The sequence below is a fragment of the Aspergillus terreus genome, genomic scaffold (assembly GCF_000149615.1).
Source record: "Aspergillus terreus NIH2624 scaffold_3 genomic scaffold, whole genome shotgun sequence".
NCBI classification, from domain to species: Eukaryota; Fungi; Ascomycota; class Eurotiomycetes; order Eurotiales; family Aspergillaceae; genus Aspergillus; species Aspergillus terreus.
Genome location: NT_165926.1, coordinates 1864460 through 1892268, shown reverse-complemented (window position 1 = coordinate 1892268; position 27809 = coordinate 1864460). Strand labels below are relative to the sequence as shown.

General features: G+C 53.5%; 7 protein-coding genes across 7 annotated transcripts; 4 read left to right on the top strand and 3 right to left on the bottom strand.

Annotated features, from left to right (window-relative positions):
* Positions 1 to 215: 215 nt before the first annotated feature.
* ATEG_02566 (DNA-binding E3 ubiquitin-protein ligase SNT2) lies at positions 216 to 5455 on the bottom strand (the record flags this gene model as incomplete). Its single annotated transcript, XM_001211744.1, has 3 exons — positions 216 to 4071; positions 4131 to 4614; positions 4690 to 5455. 3 exons carry the CDS (start codon positions 5453 to 5455, stop codon positions 216 to 218), a joined length of 5106 nt encoding a protein of 1701 aa, XP_001211744.1.
* A 5398-nt stretch (positions 5456 to 10853) lies between these two features.
* ATEG_02565 (uncharacterized protein) lies at positions 10854 to 11693 on the top strand (the record flags this gene model as incomplete). The annotated part of the gene is made up of 1 exon (XM_001211743.1): positions 10854 to 11693. One exon carries the CDS (start codon positions 10854 to 10856, stop codon positions 11691 to 11693), a length of 840 nt encoding a protein of 279 aa, XP_001211743.1.
* Positions 11694 to 12223: 530 nt separating this feature from the next.
* Positions 12224 to 14150, top strand: ATEG_02564 (uncharacterized protein; the record flags this gene model as incomplete). The annotated part of the gene is made up of 7 exons (XM_001211742.1): positions 12224 to 12461; positions 12520 to 12691; positions 12739 to 12900; positions 12952 to 13398; positions 13469 to 13889; positions 13948 to 14062; positions 14119 to 14150. The coding sequence occupies 7 exons, from the start codon at positions 12224 to 12226 to the stop codon at positions 14148 to 14150; spliced, it is 1587 nt and encodes a 528-aa protein (XP_001211742.1).
* A 265-nt stretch (positions 14151 to 14415) lies between these two features.
* ATEG_02563 (uncharacterized protein) lies at positions 14416 to 15411 on the bottom strand (the record flags this gene model as incomplete). The annotated part of the gene is made up of 2 exons (XM_001211741.1): positions 14416 to 14783; positions 14853 to 15411. 2 exons carry the CDS (start codon positions 15409 to 15411, stop codon positions 14416 to 14418), a joined length of 927 nt encoding a protein of 308 aa, XP_001211741.1.
* A 1014-nt stretch (positions 15412 to 16425) lies between these two features.
* On the top strand, positions 16426 to 21398 carry ATEG_02562 (CORVET complex membrane-binding subunit VPS8; the record flags this gene model as incomplete). Its single annotated transcript, XM_001211740.1, has 3 exons — positions 16426 to 16731; positions 16785 to 21239; positions 21315 to 21398. The coding sequence occupies 3 exons, from the start codon at positions 16426 to 16428 to the stop codon at positions 21396 to 21398; spliced, it is 4845 nt and encodes a 1614-aa protein (XP_001211740.1).
* Positions 21399 to 22785: 1387 nt separating this feature from the next.
* Positions 22786 to 23957, top strand: ATEG_02561 (glycoside hydrolase family 16 protein; the record flags this gene model as incomplete). The annotated part of the gene is made up of 3 exons (XM_001211739.1): positions 22786 to 23046; positions 23211 to 23633; positions 23703 to 23957. The coding sequence occupies 3 exons, from the start codon at positions 22786 to 22788 to the stop codon at positions 23955 to 23957; spliced, it is 939 nt and encodes a 312-aa protein (XP_001211739.1).
* Positions 23958 to 24331: 374 nt separating this feature from the next.
* ATEG_02560 (putative capsular associated protein) lies at positions 24332 to 27214 on the bottom strand (the record flags this gene model as incomplete). The annotated part of the gene is made up of 7 exons (XM_001211738.1): positions 24332 to 25428; positions 25722 to 25874; positions 25964 to 26107; positions 26140 to 26432; positions 26496 to 26517; positions 26657 to 26693; positions 27152 to 27214. 7 exons carry the CDS (start codon positions 27212 to 27214, stop codon positions 24332 to 24334), a joined length of 1809 nt encoding a protein of 602 aa, XP_001211738.1.
* Positions 27215 to 27809: the final 595 nt, after the last annotated feature.

The following is a 27809-nucleotide window of genomic DNA, read 5'->3' as shown; positions in this document are numbered from 1 at the left end:
GATAGAAGTATAACTCAAAAGAAAACAGAATGGGTAGTAACGGCACAGCAAAACCTCACGAAACAGAGCATTGTAAGCAATTCTAATCCAATAGCCCCAACCCCTTTTTGACATGCAAACACAGAAAGGAAAAGCGCAAGGAAACAAAACGTCGTCCCTGTAATGACAAAAGGGCTATCATACAATTCTGGATTATTCGAAGACTCCCCCACTCGCTAAGAGAGTAGATTCTTGAGGGACGGGCTGGCACTCGCACCGGACCCGCCACCATTGGCCCCGCTGGTACCGCTGGGGTTGCGACCACCACTCAGCGGCCCAGATGAACTCGGCGTCTCTTCGATCTTGGTCGGGGGCGTTAAACCGCGAGGATCGACTGGCGCCTGCGATACCGGCGGTGATTGCGTAGCAGGGCCCAGTACCCGGTCAACCGAATACACACGTGAGGGTGCCCCGCCGTTCAACGCACTGAGAGAATGCGGTGGGGAGTGTCGGACCATCGTCGCTTGTACGTCGGGGGGCGAGGCGGATGGTGCGTACGCCCGAGCGCCCACGGCGTGCGAGGGATGAGGTGAACGCAAGGGGACCGGCCCATACGGGCTCTGGTGTGTCGAATAAGGCTGAGGAGGAGGGGGATGGCCGCTACTACCGGTATAGGGCGGGGGAGGCGCGTGATGTGGAGGAGAAGGTTGGTAGCCGTTCATGTGGTGTGCAGGAGCAGAAGGCCCAGTACGATAGGGCGGCATGGTCATGCCATTGCGAACCTTGCTCTCGCCGTAATCACTGGAGCGTTGATCGTAGCTGGGGTAACCCCATTCAGGCCCACTGGGCGTGGGGCCAATCGGCCGCGGGAGGACTCCGGGCTGGGAGGGGTGGCTATGCGGTCCATATGGATGGCCGTGGTATTCTGAAAGCCGCGGAGCCGGAAGAACCGGACGTTGCGCCGAATATGGGGATGGCCTGGGTTCCGGGGAAGGCTGAGATGTTGTTACCTTCTTCAGGTGGCATTTATGACATTCGTAAGCCGTCTGGGATGGCCCATCCGCCATGCCCACTGGTCCGTTCCGATCCGCGGGGCTGTAATCTCCATTGAGCTTCGGCAGAGAGTGCTGGGATGGGTTCCGAGCAAGGTATGGTGGGCTCGCTGAGGAGGAAAATCTGGCTCCAGCCGCGTCATTCAGGCCAACTCCATTAAGCAGGGGTGTTCGATGATCCACCCGACGGTATTGCTCAATAGGCCACCACCTCGGACTGTATGCCGTTGAGCAGTGCACGCATTTCCTGGCCACACCTGCCCCATCCAGTTGAGGAGGGAGACTTCGGTTCTCGGAATCGACTGCCATCTCGTCCGGCGCGGGTGATGTCCTTGATCCCTTGTGACCTTCCTTCGCAGCAGTGCCATTGACAGTCGATGCGCGCCGGTGCGACGTGCCGGGCTGCGATACACCGACAGACTGTTGGATATGGGTCGCCCTGCGGACCGTTCCCGTCAGACTGAGATCCGCTTGCTTATAAGCTTGGACGTATCGTTGGAGCGCGTTGACGCCCTCTTCCTCGGTGGCTTCGCCAATGGCATGAACTGATGGAGTTGTATGATGAGGACACCAAATTCCGGCTGAAGCGACCCCGGTCTCCTCTCCAAGGCGCACGCTGCTGACAGTATCCCTCCGAGAGCTCTTCACAGGGGCGATGTCAAAGCCGAATGTATACTTCGCCTGAAAAGCACAGCCGATGTGGAAGTGGGCATTGCAGCCGCTAAAATGACACGGTACACAAGCCCCCTTGCTCGATTTGCAGACCTTGCAGACCTCTCGGTACTTCTCCTGAGGGATCAATCCAAATCCTTCAGCGGGCTCGAGTTCTTTGGCGCTGCCGAACTTGATTTCTGGGGTCCAAACGGCACAAATGACATGGACCCAGTTGTTACCGGCAGTTCGCTTGAGTGGCTCCCGAGGCCCGATCGGTTTGCCAACCGCCTCTTGTCTTTGACGATATAGCTTGATAGCCTCGTTGACCATTTCTTTCTCGAGTCTCTCCTTCTCCCGATCTCGCTCCGTCTTTTTCCTGTTCGTCGCAGGCTTGGGAGCCTCCATCAGCTCATGTTCGGTCCAAGACACCGGACACAAGACACATTCATAGCAAGTCGAGATCATGGGGTTCCTATCGTTGGAGCACATGTCGCACAGCCACTTGGCGCAATTTCGCGATGGGCTAACACCGTAACAGCTCCGGTGAACCGTCAGGCGGCAATCTCTGCAAGACAAATGTTGGTCGCCACCAGGCTCCATCTTGTTGCAGATAGCACAGGGAAGTATCTTGGCCTTCGGGGGATCTGGTACAATCGGGGGCGGTGGTTCTTGCACCTTTTCGGGGACGGCTTTCTTCTTCGGGGGTGGCTCGACCGAGGTAGCTGTCGAAGTTGCGCCACCGTCTTTCTCCTTCTCCAATGTCCGGCCCCTCTTCTTCGTGTTCTCTTGCTGCACTTGCGGGTTGGCGTTTACTGGGACACCAATAGCAGCGGCAGTGGCAGCAGTCGCGGGGTTGATACTAATCGGCGTCTCAGTTGACAGAAGCAGCTGTGTCAACAGCTCTTCATCCACGCGTCGACGCCAGGATTTGTTTCCACTCTGCGCAATCTTCTTGGCGACCTCATCGACGCTCTCCCACTGGATGCCGTATTTTCTCCAAAGCAGGCCACAGCGTAAACAAAGGGCGACCGTTAGTTGGGGCCCCTTATCTCGTTGCCTAGAGTTCGGTTCGCTTGGTGTTGTGGTGCCAGGTGGGACACCAGGAGCGCGACGCCACTGTCGTGAGGTTCGAGTTGAGCAGAACTTGCATTGAAAACCACGTTTCTTCTCTTCGGCTTTATCGTTATCGAACGCGGAGTCATCCTGATCGTCGGCCACATCGTCCACCAGCTTCGCCGCGGTGGTGCGCTTCGCCTCCTTCTTGCCCCGTCTTCCTTCATAATTACCCCAAACTTGACGGCCGCGGGGGGTTTTCTTCCACATGTAGTAGAAGCGCACAATTTGATAGTGCGGGACGGTACCGACATGCTTGGTGATATTGCGCCACTCGGACCCGTATTTCGCGACAGCCTGTTCGAACGCTTTGATCTCTTCCGGGCGCAGGTGGGGTTCCTTCAGGTCTTTGAACTTGTTCATCTGCTTCAATTTCACCAGAGCAGCCTCAACATCGAAGCTGTTAGCGTAGAGAAGCTCTAAAGCCTTGTCTAGGAAATTCGTGGAATACTTTTCCACGCCCAATTCGGGAGCCAATTCCTTCGCACGGGCCATATATTCATCAATGAACTTCTCCCGATCAGTGGGACTCAGATCAGATCCCGGTACATCGTCCTCGCCTCTCGACGGAATCTGATCCGGCTCGGGCATCTTGAACATCAACTCGGCTGTCCGCACCTGCTTGCCGTTCACGGTCACTGGCTCGTCTTCGCCTCGGTGAATGTACCCAGGGGGCTCATCCATTACCCATTTCGGCCGATTTGCTTTCTCTTGTTTGGCGGCTTCGATTGCGGCAAGCGCCTCTTTGGACAGTCTGACCTCCCTGCGGCCTCCAGGAGTTCGCACGTACTTCTTCTTGATGTCAGGTGGTTTGACGTATTCCACGGGACGGCCGTGCCACGGGATTACCATGGCCTGATGTCGTGGTCCTAATCGAGAACTGGCGCGAGGGTATATACGGTCATCATAGTCCAAAGCGTCCTCCACACGACAGTGAATTCCGAGGTAGCGATAAGGCCACATTCTGGCCTGGGCCATCTGCTCTTCGGTTGCCGGTCGGACTTCTTCTTCCACTGGAGCAGGCGTACTCCCCGCAGTGCCATTCGCAGCGGCATTAGGGTCCTCTTCTTCTTCCTCGACGATTTCCTCTTCCGCTTCTGCGAGAGTCTCGCCCAGAATGGGGGTGTTGCGGGCCTCGAGCTTTCGTTCTTGGGCGCGACTACAGGCTGCACACGCCCAGGCGAATCCTCGAGCGGGCTTCTTCGTGAGGACCGGGCGCACACAGTACATATGATACGTGTCATGGCACACAGCACAATCGACGGAATCAGTGCTATGTGGAACTAGATTAGTGTAAACTGTCCAGATGATGCCAGTAAGGATGGTACATACCTCGCAGCATATAGACCACATCGCTTGCAAGTTTTGACAGCGCTTGTCAACTCCTTGCGCTTCCCGATTTCGACCAGGACGAATTTCCAACGGTCATCAAGGACCTTCTTCACATTTGCCGGGACATTGATGACCCTCTTTGTAGGGATCACTTCGTAATAGCGATGAATATACCGATCGAACATCTTGTCGTACCAAAAGCAATCTCGCGTCTTCCGATACTCGTCGAGATCATCGATCTCTGAAAGATGCTTTATTTGGCACTTTCCCCGCAGCGAACCAAGCGGACATGTATCGGAATGCATGGATGCAAATACAAGTCTGGAGTCCGCCACTTTACGCTGGATGTCACGTGGCCGGTAATACCAGTTTACCCGTAAGGCCTCGATCGGCCCCGAAGGGTTGTCCTTGGAAGGGAGGAACTCCATGATGCGTGCCAAATAATATGGCTCCCCTGGAGGTTCGCAGATAAGATAGACATGATCTAGATGAACGCCTCAGTAAGAATTGTTGGCTAGAGATTAGGATCGCGGACAAGGGGCGTCAAAATAATACTGACCATTTACGGCAAACGTGGAGCCATCATCAGCTTTCAGCTGCCCATCGTTCAAATAAGCCCCATGCGTCTCGAAAGAGACCATATTGGAGCAGATGTCGCCCACGGTGGCGCTGGGGGCCGCCGTGAAAATCTTCTTTGTCGCATTCCCATTAGCAGATTGAGAGTTGGCCGAGCTCGCCGGCTGTTTCCGTTTCCTGGAGCTGGAGGAAGACGCGTTGGCTTCATCGGACTTTGTCGAGAATGAGGATGTGCCTGGAATGGCATCCCGGGCGGCGGCAGCGGCATTGGTCCCATTCACCGCTGTTTGATTTTTTCGGGAATTTGACGATGAGTGAGGTTTTTCGCCATCTGACCTGGAGCCGTTGAGTGTGTTGTTGGCACCGACGCCACTACTCCGTTTGGCGGACTTTGAGGGCGCTGGGTGGGCGATCTCCAGATCCATGTCGATATCACGGTCCTCGGCGTAATTGGGGCGAGGAGCCGCATTTCGACCTCGCGAACGAGTGCCATACGGCGCAGGCGTGGCGGAGTTACTAGGGGGCTCCGAGGGGCCAGGCTCACCAGGCGATGCGCTGGCAGTCATGGGCTGGGATGGGGGTGGTTGCAAATCATCGACGACGGGGGTCTCCTGGGGGCGTGAAGAGTCGGGAGAACCCGTGCGCGACGATGGGACAGTGGAAGCAGCAGCAGTGGCAGAGGATGGCGGGTTAGGCCTCACGTGGTGCGGTTGCTGTGATTTCTGGGGCGGTGACCTATCGGAGGCCATGACCAACCCTCAGGCGCGCGCGAGAAGAAAACAAAACTAAAAAATGGGGGTTGGGGGTGGGAGGAATCAAAAAGGCGGCGGAGGTTCCAGATAGGGCGGAACACGAAAAAGCGTCTCGCACACGGGGAGATTAGACGTAATGCTGTTCAGCAACGGGCCGTGATGGGGGGTGGGAGGCGATCCCTCATCAGAAAGTTGGGTTCACAGTTGGTAAGGTAGTTTGAACAACGGCATCGGCCGAGTACCAAGAAAGAAAGAAGAAAATCTCCTGTGGCGCAGATGGGGTGCCTATCGACAGCCTGTTGGAAAACAAGGCGCAAGGCCCAATCGCTTCTGTCGGTGATGATGATGGTGAAAGTCTTCTGGTTTCCTCTCCTTCCCCAGTCGTGGCCACTTTTTTTCTTGGCCTGGTTTCTTTCTTAGCTCCTGCGGATTTCCGCAAGGGTGAAGAAGATCCGTAGCGGATCCAATGCTGAGAATGGCACAAGAGGCTCGGATATCAAGATCGACGACCTCCCGGAAACAACCAAATCGCGGTCCTACGTCGGACGGGAAGGGGATCAAGAACCCAGATCACTGGGATGAAAATCAGAGGCGATGAAGTGACAGTAACGCGGCCAATATAGCTAAGAAACAAGGAGAAGGAATCCAGTGGCTCTTGAGGCAGGGGAGTCAAGCAGGGCCACTGAGGCTATCGGAAAGTCAAACGAAGAGCAACGTAAGAGTCACGGTCAGGCCAGAGACCGTCAGAAGAAGGCAAAGAGACAATAATGAAAGCGATATGTCTTGCAATACTCCGCCCAAATGAAGTTGGTGCAGGTCAGTGGGAAGTCGATCAGTTCGTAGATTACCCAGATAGACTGGGCCAGGACTGACGAACTAATGAAACGAAAGGAGACGGGAGGAATGGATGAACAGGTCGAGCATAAGAAAGGGAGGTGGGGATGTGTGGAACGAGGGAAAGAAGGATGAAGGGGGGAGGAGATAGTAGATAGTAGAGTCGGGGAGGAAGAGGAGGAGAGGGAGGAGGAGGAAGAGAAGAAGAAGAAGACAGGCCGATGAAGAAGAACAAGAAACACAAGAAGGGAAACGCGAAGAAAGAGAAGAAAGAGAGAATCAGGAAAGCCGTCGAGGATCCCGACCAGTCCACGTCCTCGCCCCTAGTCCCGATGTGTTAATATGACGGATCCTCCATCCACCATGAACCAAAGAAATTCCCCATTCCTCTTGTCCCTGCTGTTCGTTTTGATTTTGGCCTGGACGTCTTTCTCTTTATTCCTGGGCGATCTCCCTTCCCACGATGATTCCCATCGGGAGGTGCAGGCCCTGTCGAGTTCGGGATAGGGTCAAGCGTCCCGGTGGTCTGGATGAGTTAACTTCTTCCCGCGCCGTTAGAACGGAGAGAGGCGGAGGGGTGCATCACGATTATTGAATTTTTGGAGGGGGACCCTGATTATTTTCCTTATCACCGCTTCCCCTTGCTCTTCCTAGACAGTGTGGGATGATCTATGTAGTTACTGGGTTTAGCGGGAGGGCATCAGTATCACCGACTAACTACTACTGCCACTACGGTGGCTACTACTACTGGTCCTGTTAGAAACGGATTGTGTGGGCCGAGCGGCCCGGTAGGAAGAATAACGATGAGACGAATAGTTCGGGGAGAGGGGCACGGAGGAAGAAGGTCAGCCTATTATGCCACGGGATACGCGACAAAAACAATAAAGAATCTCCAGAGGGTTAAAGAGATCAGAGAAGGCTCAGAAGCGAAAGAGTGTAGCAAAAATAGGAAACAATGATGCACGCTTGAACGTCCTTGCCCAGGTACCGAGTATCGCCCGTCCAGATGGCCGAAGGAAGATGGTTTGATTCGCGGTGGTAGCCCTGGTACCTTCGGCTCAAAGGCCGTCTGGTCAAGGCGCCATAAGTGGGTGCCTAGGTGGTTAGGTAGGTAACTTAATGAAGGGAGAGCCACGGCCGGAGGGTATGGATACACAATAATAATAACCTGTGGCAGGAATGTTGTCACGTAGGGCAGCGCATGCAGGCTGGATCTGGAAACCCAAGCGCCAAGTCTATCGTGGATGTGGGCTGAAAGGATCCATGAACCCCTCGATCATGACAATCGCGATCATAATCCGTTGTATCTACAACTGGAAGATATTGTTACGATGGAGACAAAGAAATGTCTTGCCTTCGAGTCAGTTTGTGGACGATGTTAAGTATGAACAGAGAGACTCAGAGTGCATATAACACTATTACGAAACCTACCACATGATTCATTACTTACCCGCCTATTTGTTCCCCTATCAAGACGTAATCCGATCTCTCAACCCCATCATAATATTCAAACTTTGATGTTTTCATGATTGGCTATGCATGAGATCATTTGGTGACCAGCATTCACCGGCGTGGATTAGTGACCTATTCCTGTCCTCATTGTTTCAGCACACAAACGATCTGAGACAGATAAAGGACAGTCATCAAGAGACATTGATAGAAAAGCAACCCCAGCAACCAGGTATGAAAATGAAAAATGAAAGCGACTCTAATCAAAATGCAAAGGAAATTCAACGAATGACTGTCGAGAGACGGGTTCTGGTCAAAGGATCTCAAAAGCAACAACGCCCTCTCTCGATAATTACATAGCTACCTTTTTACCCTGGGCACGCAAAAGGGAAAGAAGAGGGGTATCCCACAGAGTGGTCCTGTACGACCAAAGCGTCTTGTCTTGAAGGCGTGGAAGTTGAGTGGATGGAGGCCTACTGAAAAGGGAAAGGCTCCTAGTTTACACGACCGAAAACTCGGTTCAACAACACCACGGTAAAAACGGAGTAGGGTGTTGAGTCCCATGGCTCCTTTGTGGCCTGCAGTACTGACTAACCGTTCACTAGTAGCGATTTAGCATGGACACGGTAGATCCTTCGATGCAGTTTCGTCCTTATGCAGACCTACGGCTTTGGTCGCCCTAGTTCACAGATACTGCTTGCGTGATGCTTACGGGAGACAAAATATCATTGTTGATATTATTGGTTCGTAACCTACCCTCGCTACAGCAGGGTCGGACGACAGAGTGGGAGGACCGAGGTGATGATAACACAGGGAGAAACCCTTAGTGTGGTTATTTTATGTAGGATATGGCACTACTGGGTCCTCCCCGCGAGAGCGGGCCATTTCAACTCTTGGCCGTCTCCCAAAGGGGGATGGACATCTACTACTCCGTACGTATGATGACAGCATATCCACGGGAATAATTGAAACCGTGACGACGGGGGGTGAAGATAACGGCTCTCCGGCGACCTGGCCTGTCTTTTCTGTTTCTGGGTGAGCCTGGGGCGTCTGACCACACATCGCCGTACGGAGTAGGTAGGAATGTAGGTGGTCAAGTTGCCGGTAGGTTACGTACCTTGGGTGCTTGCTAGGATCATCTACCGCAGCACTCTCGGGCCAATAACAGTCACTTTTAGCAGGGTAAAATACCTCCGCGTCCGCTGATTTGCTGCGTGCAAATGGCCCTGACTCTGTCCACAAGTTGCCACATTACAATCTACGACTAGCCTGCCACACCAGCAAAAGCAAAATGTCCGTCGCTCGGTTGTGGACAAATTGGAATGGGCGCGTCTGGCGAGATCGATTATTCGACTCCTTTATTTCGGTAATAATCGCCCTTTACCTTGCGCCTGTGATTCGACCATGTTCTCTGGCCATTCCTGCAAGTTCGTGGGGATTATGGCGATCAAGGCTTGGGTGCCACTGGTAATTTTTACGACAGAGGGTCGAAGTTGAGAGCAGAAGCACCAGACTGTGGGCGGTGGGCATACCCAACGAGACATGGGAAGGCATCGACGAACTCCGGGAAAGTTTCGTCTGACATCACGTTTCTTCATTCGAGGCATACCGTCGGCGAATTAGAAGGTAGACAGGGTCGCGCTGATACGAACAAACAGGAGACGACGACCAGGTAGGTCTGTTTGGTTGTGAGATGAAGACATGCTGATGTATTCGTCAAACGAGAAACGGAAATGAACCGATTTTGATCAGATGGCTCTGCATCGGAAAGTCAGCCGGCCGGTATTGCTGGAGAGACTTCCGGCTGTTGGGACTTTGAACAAATAACATGATGTACTCCGTAGGAACAAGTTGCTTTAAACGGAGATGGCCACATAAGTGGAGCCCCAGGTACTCTATTTTCCTTTTTCTATTTCTCTCTTTTTTACTAAAAAAAAAAAATAAAATAAAATAAAATAAAAATAAAATAAAAATAAAATAAAAATAAAATAAAATCGTCCTGGATTCAGAATCCCGAGGTCGAGACTGGATATACGCGGCATTTTCGCCGAGACATCCGACCCAGGTCGGGTTGTCATCAGCGGAGCAGTGTCTAGGTTAGGTACTCCGTACTCCATGGTGCTTTTGTGCCGCTGGGTCGGGTGTAGGCAGATATTTCAGTCGATATTTGAGGAACCAGACCGGTGAGGATAGGCAATATTATTCGCTAACCCCAAGAAACTAGCGGACCGGAAGTGAGGGGAGAATGTAAAATGGACTTTCCGCGTCAAGGGGTGTCAAATAATAATACTAACTCCTGTAGGCCACTTCTACTGCAGAGCAACCGTATCGAGATTGGAAAATGTCGAACGGTCTCATCGGGTAATCAAAGGACACATGGACTAGTCATCCACGAAATCTCCTCTGCAGTGGTGAGGCATGAGCGACATAAATTCAGAGTAAGAACATTGTCGCTGGGCGAACTGCGGTCGGCGATCCGTCTGGCCTCATGGTGGAATGGGTCTGAGTAGTGGGTTGGGGAACATGTACGGAGTGCCCATACTCCGTAGTCCTCAGTCACCACGGCGCGGCGGCCTCTTTGCTGGCTGAATTATGGCCAAGGTATCCGTGGTGGGTAAACGAGCACGTCGTGCGCGGGCTAATGCAGAGAACCAAGCTCAGTTGGGTTAGGCCGAGTGCCTTGATGGACATGCTGATCAGCAGGGCTTCCGATATGAGCGATCCAGGAACGTTCCGCACACACCCTGCAAGAGTAATTTAATATGTATGTGGCCTGAGGCTGTCAGGCAGGCTACTCCACATGGAGTTTAGACTCGATGCCCTGGTGCCTGAGGCGGTCCCCGCTGCAGCTTCCCGAAACGACTCGGCGCGTTACACCCCCGCGTTAGTCTCTGGATGATTCAAATCAACAGGCACGCAGGCAGGCAGGCAGATGAGGTAGGTGCCTACAGGAACAGCTTGAGCTGGTTTAGCACGCATCAATCTTTTTTTATTCTCCGACCCCTGTTTGTTGGGCTGGAATCTGCTCGTCTTGTAATGTTGATAGGAGCTTATTTGTTGATCACGTCCAGAACCCATTCCATTGATTCCTACCTAGACTTCCAATCAAGGAATGTCCGCACAGTCCGGGAAGTCAGTTCAGACTCATGGCTTCCAGACCTCTATTGACGTTGCGCGTCAGCAAACGTACGATGTAACTCCAGTGGCTGGCCATAAACGACTCGCGGAGTCTTCTGCGGACAACAAGCCGGAAAAGGCCCCAAGTATACGAGACACCTCCAACGCTCCCAACAACACACGCTTTCGTCAAGGTCAAGGAGTGCCCCTGGGAAAAGTTGATTTTGTTCGTCCGTCTTTGGTCCCTGGACGTAATCGTTTAGTCGCCAGCGAGATCCGCTCCGTGACGGCCACCGTCCCAGGAGCAAAGACCAGACAGCACAACGCAGACCCTGATCGACAGAAGTATGATCAGGATGGCATGCTCTTCTTGAAACATCCTCTATATAATCTGTCTCCTGCGCTGGTCGCCAATTTTGCTTCCCTTGGAATCAAGGAAATCTATCCTTGGCAGGCGTCTTGTCTACAAGCCCCCGGTTTGCTGGAAGGGACCCGCCATTTGGTATACACCGCTCCCACAGGGGGAGGGAAATCTCTCGTCGCCGATGTGCTGATGCTCAAACGCATCATCGAGAGACCTTCCTGCAAAGCGATTCTTGTGCTACCCTACGTCGCTTTGGTCCAGGAGAAACTAAAGTGGCTTAGGCGCATCGTGCAAGATGTAGAGAAGTACATTGACACCGATGAGGATCCGATGGCTCCGCTGAATCCGTATCAACAGCGCTGGAAGAAACTGCAGCGTTCAGTTCGGGTGACCGGCTACTTTGGTGGAAGCAAGACATCGGCGTCTTGGGCGGATACTGATATCGCCGTCTGCACCATAGAGAAGGTCTAGCCCCGTATGCTCCTTTCCTGTATCTTTTCTATTCATCTGACCCAGGATTCAGGCAAACTCTTTGATCAACTCGGCGATTGAAGAATGCACTATTGGAGACTTGGGTGTTGTCGTCCTGGATGAATTACACATGTTGGATGATGAACATCGTGGCTACCTCATAGAGCTGATGGTCACTAAGCTGCTGTTACTCCAGCAGAAAATCCAAATCATTGGCATGAGCGCCACGCTTTCTGTAAGTCATATCTAAGATGGTTGTGTCGAGAGTATCTGACAATATCAAGAATACGGAACTACTGGCGGAGTGGATAAATGCCAGCTACTTTGTCTCGACTTATCGACCAGTCCCCATCGATGATTATCTGGTGTTTGACAATGCCATTTATCCCGCTGCAACCTCGAGACAATTGTTTCAGACGATCACCAAACTAGCGTCAGCACAGACAGCATCCCTTACAGACACAATGCCTCCACATCGCATCGTTGAACCTTCAAAGTTTCGAGAATTTGCGAATCCCACGGCAAACGCCATGGTTGCTCTGGCAGTGGACACCGCAGCTGCCGGATACGGTGCGTTGGTGTTCTGCGGTAGTCGTCAAGGTTGTCAAATCCATGCCTCTACCATTAGTGAGGCAATGCCAGCGCAGTCTGCCGTTGACCCGGAAGAGCTTGTGAAACGATTAGATTTACTTGCTGAATTACGAAGCCTCCCTAGTGGGCTTGATCCTGTCCTCGAGACAACGCTTGTCAAGGGCGTGGGATTCCATCGTGAGTACTTGGCTATGATCAATCCATGATATTCGAGCCATGGCTGACTTTACGTCAGATGCGGGGATGACCACGGAGGAGCGGGAGCTGATTGCCCAGGCTTACGACCAGGGGGCGCTAAAAGTACTTGTGGCTACTTGTAGCCTCGCCGCAGGCGTGAATTTGCCTGCGAGGAGAGTCATCATTAACGGGGCTCGCATGGGGCGAGAACTGGTTGGACCAGCGATGCTGTAAGCTGTCATCATTCTCTTATCATAATTCTTGCTAATAGGTCAAGTCGTCAAATGTGTGGTCGAGCCGGCCGCAAGGGGAAGGATGAGGTCGGCGAGACGTACTTGATATGTGGCAAATCCGATCTTCAAGCCGTCTGCGATCTCTTAGAGGCTGATATGCCGGCAATAGAGAGCTGTCTCGCGCCGGAAAAGCGGGGTCTCAAAAGGTACGTTCGTTGATGCTGTGACTAGAACCGTCCCGAATTAACCCCGTAAAGAGCGCTCCTAGAAGCCATTGCCACGGGCCTTGTATCAGGCTATGATGCGATCAAGGAATATGTGAAATGTACCCTGCTCTACCGAACGATGGATAAGAAAATCGCGTACAGCATCATGCACTCGGCACTCGAAGAATTAATCAACGAGAAGCTCCTTCGGCAAAACGACGACGAGTCGTATGGGGCCACTCAGCTTGGCCAGGCAGTTGTCGCCTCTGCATTTGCGCCTGAGGACGGCCTGTTCGTACACGAAGAGCTGAGTCGAGCCCTTCAGGCCTTTGTGATGGATGGGGAAATGCACATATTTTACATGTTTACCCCTCTCCAGATGGCGATGAATACCCAGATCGATTGGCTAGTGTTTCGGGATCAGCTCGACGAACTCGACGAAAGCGGTTTGCGCGCCTTACAATTCGTCGGGGTACAGCCGGGTTTTGTGAATACAATGTAAGACACGCAATATGCGTCTCTCTCCGCGCAGCCTGTTGGCCCATTCGAAAATACTGATGGTTCCCAGGGTCCAGAGCGGTGCATCCCTAAAGGAGAGTACCCCCGAACAGGTGAAATTAGCTCGGATTTATCGTCGTGCGTACACAGCTTTCCAACTACGCGACTTAAGCAACGAAGTGCCGCTATCCGTCATTGCGAATCGCTACCGTATCCCCCGCGGGGCGATCCAGACGTTAGCGCAGCAATGTCATGGGTTCGCGGCAGGCATGGTGAAATTTTGTCAACGCATGGGTTGGGGCATGCTCGCCGCCGTGTTGGATCATATGCGGGACCGGCTCGAGGCCGGTGCTCGCGCCGACTTGCTGGAAATGGCGCAGGTGACTTATGTCAAAGGGTGGACAGCAAGGCTTCTCCGTGAAAATGGTTTTCGGAACTTAAGAGCGCTAGCCGAGGCTGACGCAAAAGACCTGGTTCCGGTGCTGATGATGGTATGTTGGAACTCGGATCAAATGTACCCCCTCCGATCCATACTGATGCGTGTAACAGGCGAACCCAGTCAAAGCACAGAAAAACCAGTTGGACCCTGCGGATGCTGAACGCTATTCCAAAAAGCTACTCGCCAAAGCGGAGATTATTGTCGCATCGGCCAACAAGATATGGGGTATGTTGATTCATTGCCAGTCCGCGTGCTCGTTTACAAATGGCTGACTGTTGCAGAACGAGAAATGCAACTCGAGCTGGATGAGTAGGCGGTGTTTTCTTATATACCTCTCTGTCAATACACCTCTTCTTTTGTTTGAGTTTTGGAAACAGAATTTCTCGCATCGGAATACTCTTGTGAAGCGTCAGGGTCGTGCAGTCTTATACCACTGAACAGCATGAATATCTATCTGTATACTATAGACGTGGAGCTTTGATACATGCCTGCATTGTGCGGTGACGAGCATGGGCCAATACATGAATTCGTTCTATCTGCGGAAAACAAGACATTGCTCGCTTGAATCGCAAGTATATTCAACCCTTTACGCCGTTTAGTGTATTCTGCGCCAACATGACCTCACCCTGGTCGACAAAATCCGCAAGAATCACGTTCGGCAGTCGACCATGCTCGGAACGACACAGATCAGCCTGCGCGCCGATGCTGCTATTGCCAGAGGCCGCATTTGTCCGGGACGCATGCTCCCTGTCTGGGATCTTGATGCCCAGAATATCAAGATCCAAGAAATGATTGACTATATACATCCGTCCATCGTCCGATAGACCAGGCGGTCGGTCGATACTGCAGTTCGGGAACGAGGGGTTCGTCTCGTCGTATGGGTTCTCGAAGAAATACGAGAATTCGTCGAGGATGTATGGGACAGAGGCCGTGTCGGCGCCGTAATCTACAGTCACAACCATGACATTAACAAAGCCTCCTAGGAAACTCCTGCACTTCGTGCATCGATACTAACCTAGAAACACAACCAACCGCGTCCCGTTGCCAATCAACTCTCCCAATTTGGGCCACGAGGACACGGGCAACGTCTTTGGGGACGACTCCGGCACGAACGCATACTTCTTGATGTCGGCGTTTGCGAACGTCTCGTCGAAGCGGCTGACCGGGACGCTGTCGCCGTTTGTGAGGAGAAGCGTCACCACGTCGTCAGGGTGTGTGTCCAGCCAGGACCGGACTGTGACCAGGTAGGCTTCGAGGGTGCCCGCGTCTTCGAGGATACAGGATGTGTGACATAGACGTAGGGTGTCGTTGGTGGGTGCCTTGTGGGTTTGGCCCTGGAGGAAGCGGATGCCCATGTCGAGCTGGGCCGTCACGTCGATGTTCTGGTTATGCTGGGGGAGGGGCCCGACGAAGGGGCTGTCGTGGGCGCCCATCTGGGTGAGGTTGGAGTACGGGCGATCACAGTAGGCGGATTGGCCATTGCAGGTGGCTGCTGTGACGATTGGGAGTTGGAGGAGGAAGAGCAGAAGGGAAGGGATTATGCCGGTGGGCAGGAGAGGGGACATTGCATTCATCGCGTATGTATCTCTGGCTATATGCACGATTTCATCACCATGGTCGACTATCTCGTTCGTGTGTCAGTCTTGGAACGAGATACATCCATATCCCTTGTGGGAAAGCCCCGAATTTCATGGTGATATATATGCTCTGGTGGGCAGAGTTGAGAGGCCACATTCGAATGACCGAGTCACGGAGAATGCAGAATGTTCTGTACAACAAGGGGTCAGCCGCGGCCTCTGTGCCGATGGGATCATGAGGTGTTCAGGAACATGTCACGCGAAGGAGACACGCCTAGTGATTTTATTAGCATGAGACATCGAGGTACTTTATGGCCAGGAACAGCTGGCCTTGTGCAGATGAGTTTCTGTCCTGGATAATGAAATGTCTATATGCATGTACGGCTTGGGAGAGTCGAGCACACGATCCAGTATATATTTGTGCGACTGTCATGTGTGACATACATGCAGTGACAGATGTTCTGCCCATGTAGAGTCCTGCAAGGAGATGTACTCATCATTGCGATTATTTTTTTACACCGATCCATACATTTTAAGAAACGATAAGAAGAATATAGTCGAGGGAGTAGAGGTACTTCAAGGGTACATCGAGTTAGGTGACTTCCCGTAGCTGAATGAAGTACCGCCGCCGAACCTCAAATCAACCCAATCACACCAAGTGCATCGCCCCCTCAAACCACCATCACCTAACTAGGCAGTCTACCACCATCTTCTTCTACTCCTCCCTCTCCTTTCCAATCTCTCAATTTTTCTCGTCTCCTTTCATCATTCCTCCCATCGGCTCTTTCCTTGGAATTGTACTCGCCCCATTCTATCCTCCGGATTCGTGGAAGCTCGGCTCAAAGCAGCTCCGCGGGTCGTCAGACAACTCCGTCATCACAACCTCTTCCCCAGGTCGATCCGTACCCTGCCGCCGTTACCGCCCGCGAATTCTACCGGATTTATTCGATCTGATAGCCAGAAACACAGTGGAGAAGCGATGGTAATGCGAACCTTTCGCCGATGAGCTCCATGATCGAGGGCAGTGATGACCGGGCACGAGAGGATGAGCTCGACTTGGGCCATGCCGCGGAGGAGGAAAACGGTGTTAAGGAGGCGTATAAGTCGCAAGAGCTCGTCAGCCATGCCTCAATGGCCTACACCGAAGATGACTTTCCAGTGGTAGCCAGTTCCGACCAGGAACTCGCTGGGAACCACATCTCCATCGACCCCGGGACCCCCGATGCCTCGTTGTCGCCGGGGCCCGGTCAGCCCGGCGACACCCCTGGTAGCATTGACGAAACCGCGTCCACGCCAGACGACCTCCCTTCCTTACATGTGAGTTAAATAACCGTTCCCAATCTGTTGCGTGTGGCCCGCTGATGATCCAGGGCTCTCTGCCGTCGTCGCAAAGCAGCAGCGCCTTGGCCCTGCGAAGCTCTCCTCGCCCCAGTCCTAGCCCGTCGCACCGCCCATTCGATCTTCGTTTCCAGTCTCGTCTGTCGTCCGGCTCCTTCAGCGGTTTACGATCGTCCTCGCCCTATCTAGCCCAGATACATTCTCGGAAGTCGTCGCTCACCAGTCGGCTATCCCCCGCCACTGTAGATTCCGGAGCCGACACTCCCCAAGGACCATGGGATGTAGTGCGGTGGACGAAGCTGCGCAAGATAACTGGGCAAGCCTTCTCGGAGGTTGGAAAGCGGAATTTCGGCTCTCCGACTTGTCTGGCTGTCACTACCACTATCGTCATTGGGACGTCCAAGGGGATTATCCTTGTGTTCGATTACCAACAGAACCTGAAAACAATTATTGGTACAGGGACGAAAGCGATCGAATGCGGAGCCATCGCATCGCTGGCGCTTTCTGCGGATCACTCCACGATTGCCGGAGGGCATGTCTCGGGCGATATCTTCACGTGGGAGATCTCCAAATCTGCGCGGCCTTTCCTCCATATACCCCCTATCCCCGCGAACCAAGTCGACACTCGGAGCTCTGATGGACACGTTGAGGGATCTGCTGTCATTCACATCGGCTTCCTTGGCACCAGACGCACGGCGCTGGTGTCTGCCGACAAGCGAGGAATGGCGTTTTCTCATCTGGCAACTCGAGGTATGGGCGCAGTTGGGCGTACGGTGAAGACCACGAGGATACTGGGTCGATATCCCCAACATGTCTCTCATGGGAATCGACCCCGCAAGCCGAGCTCCGTGCTCGCTTTTTCGCCCCTTCCACTAGGCAATGTCGAGCAACCGACCGATACGCTGGGACTAGTTGCCATGCTCACGCCATATCTCCTTGTCATTGTGTCTACAACGCCCGTGGCCCATACTCAGCATAAGGCGCCTCGACCGAAGGAGGTAGCTGCCCATGGCGCCATGACAGGCGCCATGGCCTGGTTCCCAGCAATCCGCCTGAAAGGGAAAGATTCCCAGACATCGAAAACGAAACTTGTGTATTGTTGGTCAAATGTTCTGACTGTGCTGGATGTCGCCGAGATGGAAACAGAGGACCCGCCCGATAGGGACCGACCCCCTACATTAGAGTTCAAGGCACGCAGCAGATGGAAGGCCGAAGAAGCTATTGTCGCCGTCCAGTGGTTAAGTCGTTCGGTGCTGGCAGTTCTCACGATTACCCAACAGCTGCTGATATTGGAGGATCATTCAATGCGGGTGACAGACGCCGTTGACCTGCTTAGCCGGCACATATACCACGTCGATCTGTTTTCTTCTCAGCTTCATTCTTTGGTCGAACAATTCAACGAAGAAGACACATCAATGCATGGCGTCGTAGCCGATGCGTTTTACATGAGCTTTCGGTCTTACAAGGGGCGACTGTTCTTGTTGGGATACAACGAAACGTTAGTCGGAGGCCTTTCAAACTGGGCCGACCGACTTCTTGCGCTCATGGAAGCAGGCGACTTCATCGGAGCGATCAAGTTGGCGACAGCTTATTACAAGGGAAACTCGGAGAAACTGACGGTCGGCCTGCCGGACGAAGATGCCCTGCGACAGCCCATCGTGCGAGAAAAGCTGCTGGAAATGGTGTCGGCATCACTCAAGTACGCATTTGGCCGAAATATGGAGGCAAGCAACGAGCGGCTTGAAAGCCGACAACTTGAGGAGCTAGCCGAAGTCTCTATCGCGGCTTGCGTTTGCATGACTGACGAGGATTTTCTCTGGGACGAGGTCTTCAACTGGTACGAAGAACAGGACTCGCAGGGGCTCTTTCTCGATGCCCTCGAGCCATATATCATCGAAGGGACTGTGTGCTCCTTACCACCAACGGCTGTCAAGGCCCTGATCACCCACTTCTCGACGAATCACACTGCTAGTCGGTTGGAGGAGATAATCTGCCTACTTGACACGACAACGATGGATATTGATCAGGTGACGACTCTGTGTAAGCACCACAATCTATATGATGCCTTTATATACGTCTGGAATCGCTGTCTGGGAGATTATGTGGGACCCCTCCAGGAGCTCTTAGGGCTTATTACGACAACCGAATCGCTGGCGAACGGAAGCTCCGCGGATGAGCTCAAGCAGTACACCAATGCGATGAAGATGTTCCCGTACCTGTCGTTCGTGTTGACTGGTCGCATCTATCCGACCGGTGATGACATGGATGATGCAGAGGCTACGAAGGCCAAGACGGCTTTGTACGAGTATCTGTTCTCAGGAAATCTGTCTGGCACCGAGCCTGGAGCTCGGTCCAAATCAGATGGCTCATTTGCAGATCTTCAGAAGATTTTGAGATTCGATACCCCCAGTTTCATGAGCATGCTTAATGAAGCGTTCGAAGATAGTTTCCTGAACGAGCAAGACACCGAGGAGACTCCGTTTCAGGGCGTCTCGATAAACCGACAATATCTGATCAGCATATTGCTTCAGATCATGAGCTCGGCATCCTTCCCACCATCCGACACCATCTATCTCGATATGTTTGTCGCTCGAAACCTGCCCAAATACCCTCAGTACATCCTACTGTCTGGAAGTACATTGCACCAGGTTCTGGAGCGATTGTGCAAATACCCTCTCCCGGAGATGGCCGAGGATTGTGAACTCAGCGCAGAGTATTTGTTGTCGATCTACCACCCCCCAGACATCCAGAGCTTGATCCCTCTGTTTAGGGGAGCACACTTCTACCGGATTCTCAAATCCACCTACCGTTCGGAAAGGCTGTTCCCAGATTTAGTCCTCACCTATCTCGAAGATCCAAACGAACAGGAAGCCGTTTTTACTTGTCTACAGGACTGCCTCCGGCCTGGTTCCCGGCTAGGTAAAAAGCAGATACGCGACGTGATGGACGTTGTCAAGAGCCATGCAGGTCAATTAGCAGCGATCAATGTCGAAAAAGCTGCGCAGGCCATGCAGGATTTCGCCCCAGAGGCCCATAAAACATTCCTCGAAGCGCTGGAGGATGACGCCTACGGCCAGTACCGGTACCTTGCGGTCATCGTTGAATCGACAATGCAGTCTGTGCCTGAGGGCCGTCCAGCAAAGCCAGTGGACAATTGGATGCTTGAGCGGTATGTCCAGTTGCTTTGCCGATACAATCCGACCCAGGTTGCCGACTTTGTGGATGAGTTACGAGTGGGAGATGTCCGACTGGAAGAACTCTTACCGTCGATGGAGGAGAGTGGTGTTGTGGATGCGGCCGTCATTCTCCTGGCCCGACAGGGCGAAGTCAGAGCAGCCATGGACCGCCTGATAACCCATTTGGGGACCCTTGAGTCGGGTCTTGTAGGTATCCTGCAGAGTATACAGGAGAGCCCGGACTCCGCCAGCACTGCCGAGGCTATCAACGATCTTGTCGAATCCTTGGAGAAATATGCACGGGTCGGGACGTGGCTCTGCCAGGGGCAGACGAAAACCGCCCGAAAGCCACGAGCGCCTGAAAGGAACGGGTCTAAGAAGCATGCTATGGATCAGGCCCTGTCTTTCGATGAGGAGCTTTGGCTAGACCTTATCGAGGCGGTCGTTCGCATTGCGAGCAGTGTCTTTGCGCGGGTCCACAAAGGACATGCCGAGCACAGTATGACAGAACTGGCTCCGATTGCGCCTCACTTGGCAGGAAGCAATGCTATTCAGTTGATCACATCGTTCCGCAACTTGGTTCAGCAGGTCTTCAGCGCTTTGCTTTCCAGCACGGTGCGAATCGGCGGAGGATCGGCAAACGGCGAACGCAGCGATGTTGCTTTCCTTCGCATCTTGCGAGCATTTCTCACCCGCGCCGCCCGGTGGTCCCCTTCTCTGCTGGAGCTCCGAGCCGTGCTGGCGTCCATCTTCTCCGCCTACACCTATGAGAAATCGCTCCTTGCGCTGGCCAACGGTATGCTCGACCGAGATCTCTTTGTCCATGTGGACGAGGTGACCAGGCTGCGCCAACGGGGATGGCGCCCGCGAGGACAGGTGTGTGAATTGTGTCGGAAACGTATCTGGGGGCCTGGCGTAGGATCCCAGTTCTGGGACGCATGGAAAACCCAGCAGGCGGAATGCCAGAAACATCGACTTGCGCGACGACTGGAGGGACAGCTTGATCCCGCGAGTGCACGCGGGAAAGGGAAGGGGGTTGCCGTGGCCGACGCTGATCAGGCGCGACATATGATGCATCTTCACGAGGGCCGTCATAGTGAAGAGAACCAGGATGCAGTGGATGGGGGGTGGAATCCCTCTGGGGATGGCCACGAGATGCCTGCGGCAGGGCCTGCGGTGGTGTTCTCCTGTCGGCATCTCTACCACCGCCAGTGTCTGCTTGAGCTAGATGATCCTAGCGGACGGGGGAGGCGAGCGCCTGGCCACCGCTTCCCGGCCGAAGGACCAGATTGGGAGGGTCTGTCGTGCCCGGTTTGTCCTGTACATAGCGATGACCATCATCATCATCATACTTGACGCCCTTAATCGAGCCTATGTATCTATTAGTCCCGTGTGTTCTTTGATATCCCTGTTATGCATATTATCATCTTTATTTCCGTCCTTCTCTTTTTGTGGATGGTGGCAACATGACGGGAGAGGCGGGCTGATCCATGGGACGGAGTGACTGACCATAATTTAGGCTCATCAATTAGCGGCGGATGATCGATCGGATGTGCCGCCCGTCTGGCGATGCGTCGGCTGACCAGATGAAGTCGAAGAGGCTTACGGAGTAGTTATACAGCCCTGATGACAAAGCACATCCCCCCTTGCATCTTTCTTTCTGCATCTTCTGCATCTCGGGATCTTTTCCTGTCCTTCTCCACTGGGTTCGAACGCATTCGGCATCTGCAGCTGCTGGCTTTGTGACGACGATCACGTCGTCCCGCTGATGCAGAGCGCTTCTCCTCCACAGCTTATTGGATCTGCTGGATTCCCGCGTGCCTCTTAGCTCCGACAGATGGATGCCCGGTGATCGTCACTTTCTTCGCTCTGGTTCGATCGGCCCCAAGAGTCACTCACGCCTTTGAATTTCGCCGCATTCCAATGGCTTACCTGTTCTCCCCACCTTCAGCTGGTCTGTGACAACGACTGTCGGACACCGGGACACCTTCGACTCATGCTGTGTCGGATCAACCCCGCAAGCCTCCAACCAGGACCGCCCACCTTAATGCATCCACACAACAAGGGGTCTGAAGCTTGTCCGACGACACTTAGACACCGAGGAGAAGGCCCGTGTCGCCGTGTATCCATGGCTCCTGGCTGACGCGCTCCGGTGGTACCTCAGGGGTGACACAGAGGACGGCCTGTACTCCGTCGTCATCTCTCATTCTCCGAACTCGATCGTTTGGTTCCGAGTCCGTCTGCATCCTGGTTGTCGTGAACTCTATCCGGCCGTCGACTAGAGGAAATCCTCCGGTTCGCCTATCATTGCCACCGACCCGGAAGGTATGGAATTCATCATTGATTGTTATCTTTGCCCGGTTTTTCTTTGACGCTCTACCATAGTTTCATCCAGGAACGCTATCTCCCATTGGTCCGCATGCCGTTTCTTCAGACATGAATCTTTATCCGTTCACATGGACCTCCATTTTTGAGGCCGCCCTTCTCCACGCCCTGTCGACACACATGGCTCCTGGTCTAACAGGTCTCACGGCCTGGTCGGGTGGGCGCGTCATGGCGGACGCCACGCTTCGATAGTGGATGTCAAGAATGGAAATCTCGCCCTGCGCCTGCGGTGACAGAATATAAATATGTTGGTTGCCTTCGTCCCCAGACTGGAAGTAAGCCTCTCTCCGTAACACACGCTCCTTTGTGCCACAAGGCTTCATGCCGCCGTTCCTTTAACAATCCGCTATATATACCCACTCCATCGGTATAAACATACACCTTCTCTTGCCTGGATACAACAGTACTGGATACTGTCTTCCATTCGTGGTAGATCCTCCCAGCACCAAGAATCCCAACCAACCCGTACAAGATGTATCTACTCCCTACCCTTCTGCCAATCCTGGGACTCTCCACCCACCTCGCCGCGTCGTATTCCCTGGTGGACGACTTCGGCACGGGCTCGTCCTTCTTCGACAAGTTCGATTTCTTCACCTCCACGGATCCCACCCACGGCTACGTCAAGTATGTCGACCGCTCGACCGCCACCGCTGATGGCTTACTCTCCTCGTCCAACGCCTCCGTCTACATGGGCGTTGACTACAAGAACGTCGCCAGCGGCGGCCGCGAGAGCGTCCGCATCACCAGCAAAAAGAGCTACACGCACGGGCTCTTCATCCTGGACCTGGCGCACATGCCCGGTGGCATCTGCGGCACCTGGCCTGCCTAGTACCTCCCCCACCTCCCCTCCCTCTACCTCCCCACAACGAAAGACCGCCGGCTAACAGCAAGTGATAGCTGGCTCCTCGGCAGCACCTGGCCCACCAACGGCAAATCGACATCATCGAAGGTGTGCACGACCAAACCCACAACGCGATGACCGGCCACACCACCGACGGCTGCAGCATTAACAGCTCCGGCTTCTCCGGCACTCTAACCACAAGCAACTGCTACGCCTCCGCGCCGGGCCAGGCCGCCAACGCCGGCTGTGGCATCACCGACGCCTCGGCGACGTCCTACGGCGCCGGCTTCAACGCCGCCAACGGCGGCGTCTTCGCCACCGAGTGGACCTCCGACGCGATCAGTATCTGGTTCTTTCCGCGCGGACGCATCCCCGGAAATATTGCGGGCGGGAACCCCGATCCGGGCTCGTGGGGGACGCCCAGTGCGCGGTTCGCGGGGCAGTGCGATATCGATGCGCATTTTAAGGCGATGCAGATTGTATGTGTTCTGTGTTCTTTCTGCGGGTGCTGGCCGGGTTAGGTTTTAGAATGCGGCTGACACTGGCAGGTCTTTGATACGACGTTTTGCGGCGACTGGGCCGGCGCCGTCTGGGGCTCAACTAGCTGTGCGTCCAAGGCGTCGTCCTGCGACAACTACGTCGCGAACAACCCGTCCGCTTTTCGGGATGCCTACTGGTCCATCAACTCGCTCAAGGTTTATCAACAGGGTAGCTCGACTAAGCGCCGGCCCCAGGATGCCCCGTCGAAGCCGTCCGGCTTTGTGAAGATGCGTCAGCATGCGAGACATGGTCATGTCGCGTAGTCTGTCATTGGTTTCATAGTGTTTGATGGACGGTCTCGGTGTTGGAGCTCTTAGTATACCCTTTCGTTTTTGATATGATTAGATGATCGACGATGGATTCGTCTGTACGTACTCATACTCTCGCTAGGTTATATATATCATTGACATCTCTGTCCATTGGTTATGCATACTCTTTATTACTTGTAGTAGTGGACTGGACGAAAAAAACTATATACACATTATATCATAAGAATGCAACGTGGGAATCAAACAATGCAATGGCAATGACAGAATGCAACATCAACACAATCGTCACGCCGGCCATCTAATAACAATGGGGGGAAATATACATGAACACATGAGCGAATGCAATACAGTAAAGCGAGGTAACGTCATCACGGTCTATACCCAAGCGTATCTCGCTGGTCATCCGTGAGCCGTCCCCACTCGAGAAGCAGCCGGAAAAAGTATATCTCCATGTCTTCCTTACGGATGGCTTTTTGTGCCCACTTGCGACCTTCCTCGGCTATCCAGCGGCCTTCAGTGTCATGGGGCTTGAGGAGGACCTCGCGTTGCCCGATGCTGTCAACCCCGACAGTGATGTCGACACCAGCAAAGTACGCCAGGGTGCTCCACAGACCGTGGAGTCGCACATCAATAGGAACGAAATGCAGCCATGCCGTAATGCGACTGTCGAACCATTGCCGGAACAGCCCGGTCTTGAACGGAAGGCTGTGGCTCTGCAGAAAGGGGAGGAAACGCCCGCTGAAACCTGCGCCGTCCGCATCGAAGAGGTACCGGTGTCCCCAGTGGCTTTGGAACTCGACGCGCCCTGCGGTGCCGAGTTCGGCCTGCTGGTCATTGCAATCCTGTCTGCACCGCAGAATCGGGTCCGTAAGGTGCACAGAGGCATTCAGGCCGTAGGTGTCCGCTGGGGCTTTGCCCTTGATGGTGTGATAGACAAAGGTATCCGGGTCGCTGGTTGTGGGGAGGAGAAGGGAGACATCGTTGTAGGTGTTGTTGTTGACGAGGTGGCTAAGCCGTTGTCGCGGGATTCCTTTCCACTCGCCATTGATGCTCATGCCTTCGGAAGTGCCGCCAATCCAGAACAGGTCGTTTGACTTGTCCTTGTAGTCCATGTCAGGGTTTTCGGCGGACGGTTCGTACTTCACCTTGTCCACATAGTTCCAAGGACTCGGGAATAGAATATCGCTAAACCCAGAAACCGATCCCTGACTGAAGACTGGGACTAGGTCTTGCGTGACCCTGAAGGAGGCGGGCGAGATGAAGAACCCGTGTAGGAAGGCCAGATCGGGCTGGTGGCAGATGTCCGAGGCCACTCTCCAATCGGAGGGGAACTGACCCAGCGAATGTGGGCGAACACAATGGACGCAAAGATTCCGCCGATCCCAGATACGCTGAGATCGAGCTTTCGACGAACGTGGGCATGTGGCACTCACATATCGGTCGAAAATGTTTTTGAAAGAGCTGTCTATAAACATCGTCTCCGGCGTCCGATCCGCGGGCTCGATAGGTGCCCAGCCTTCATCTCGATTCCTCGACCAGCTGTTGACTATCGCCTCGTCGGGAGGCGCTTGCTGCGATCGTACGAAGCTCTTCATCACAGACATCTTCTCCCAGGGAAACTGCAACACGAGGCTCGTCATTCAAGTTTGAAGGCCAGATCCATGTCTGGAAGATGTTCCCCAAAGTTTCTGATTATGTCTGCCGCACCAGGACCCATCCAAGCATGCGTTCGGTTTGAAGCCATCCTGGACCCCGAACCGAAACCGTTCCAAATGCTGATTGCGCCAATATCATTGAGCGGGTCGTGGTCCAATCTTTGGGTGAGATCCCGGATCTGCGCGGGCTCCAGAGCCCGGAACGGTAGGATGTCGTCGTATATTTGATCGAAATCGTCGATAACAAACAGACGATCTGTTCACAGCATATTCATACCATTTGTCGAACCCCACTAAGTCTGGTCAGGCCCCTTCCCATCTCGTGCGGCAATTGGGACAACTTACGGAGGTGGGTGTTGGTTATACCGCGCTCGGTACTGCTCCACAGCCTCTGCAAGGGTTCGACTCCCTTTAGCTTCGGATGCCCACTTTTGATGGTGTTGCCGACCCTCATAGATGAGCAAATCGATCGGGTGAAGGTTAACATCGCTAGGCTGGTGGGTAACCAAGATTAGGCCCACTCCAATCATGAACGTAAACAGTAATCGCAGAAAGAAGTTTGAACCCATATAGGAACTGAGGCTCATCTTCGGAGGCTGTTCGGCCAAAGAGGAAGACCATCACACCCGCGAAAGCGGACAGAAGTGAGAGAAACGCTTGCGAAGCACGAATCAATGGATAGGGCTCTTGTCCATTGAACAGTTCCGAGGACCACGTAAAGTAAACGGAGAGGAATCCACCAAATATTGTGAGGCCCACAACTCCGTAGTAAGGGATCTGAGTCGCGTTAATGACGATCGGGGACGAGAATAGCCTTGTCGCTTACTATTTGAGACGCGCAAACGACTATCAGAGTCGCGAGGACTGCCTGACTCACAGCGCTTCGCAGATAATGTGAGCTAACGAAATCACCACTGCTCTCGGTGTAGTGCTTTATAGTAAGCGTAGTGATTGTCCAGAAAACGGCCACTCCCTGAATAGCGAAGTCAGAACTAAGCCAGATTTCCATTGTCTGCAGTCTGATTTGGCCAAACTCACGAGAAAGCAATATCCCCATGAAACCAGTGCGTTTTTTCTTTTCCCGGCTCTTACACCGTCCCCGGACAGTTCCGCAGCGCCGACTAGTATTAAAAAGTCCAGAATGACCGTGCCGATTTTGGCCGTCCGCATTAGCGAAAAGTGGTTCGAAGTGATGGAGCAGATGTAGGTTGTGCGTCTGGCTTCCAAGAAGGAGTTGGTCAACACGGCAGCGAGGAGAAGTAAGGTAGCTGATATGACATATCGGAGACGTCTGTGGCAAAAGCTGGAAATGGCAGGCGACTAAGATCCGGATACTACTCGGCGGAACGGGAGGGGATTTGAAGGGACCTTTCGGGCGGCGCTCCCATTTTGGGGATAGACCTGGTACCGCTGGTTGGCGCCCAGTAAATCGTATATCGCAACGAAAAAATGGGATCACGCACTTGCATCGGAGCCGTCAAGTCAGTAAGGGTATAGACTCGTCGGAGTTCGTTTCTGGAGTGATGGACTTACAGCGTAACCAGAAGGTGCACACTCAGTGTAGCGAGTCAGTTGGTGGTAAAGGGCGATGCGCATACAGCCCCAAGATAGAGAGAAGGCCAATTGCTTTCCAGCGAGTCGTATGGGGTTTTCCCAGTGGAGGCGATCGTATCGCTGACATGGCTGAGAGCTGGGGACGCCGCCTCAACTGATGGTCGGTCGAATTCTGCAAGTGGGATTGAAGAGTACTTCTGGATCGGAGAGGAAATCTGTGGTAGGCTGTGGAGGAATCGGCTTAATATTAACAGGGAGAGGCCAGCGAGGAAACATGCGAGAACGGCAGTTTCGAGGGGATGATCTGCTCGGAGCGTGTTAGCTGTGGCCGAGATAGAAGGTACCCCTTCACTCTCCCAGAGTCGCGCGAAGGCTCGCGCTTTCGTTCCAGAACAGCATATGATCGGATGGGCTCACCGAAAGCAAACGTTGTCGTGTACGAAGTCGTGATGAACATGCAACTCAATAAGAACACTCTGCGGGCGGCGTTAGCTCCAGCGTCGAGGAGATCGGGGAGCGGCGTCTTTGTTTACCCTACTGAGGCGCGAAGCCCCGATTCAGGAGAAAAGAAAGTCATTTCGAAAATTCATGCGCGAGAAGAACCGAAAGCCATTATCGCATTGTCTGGAGCTTCACA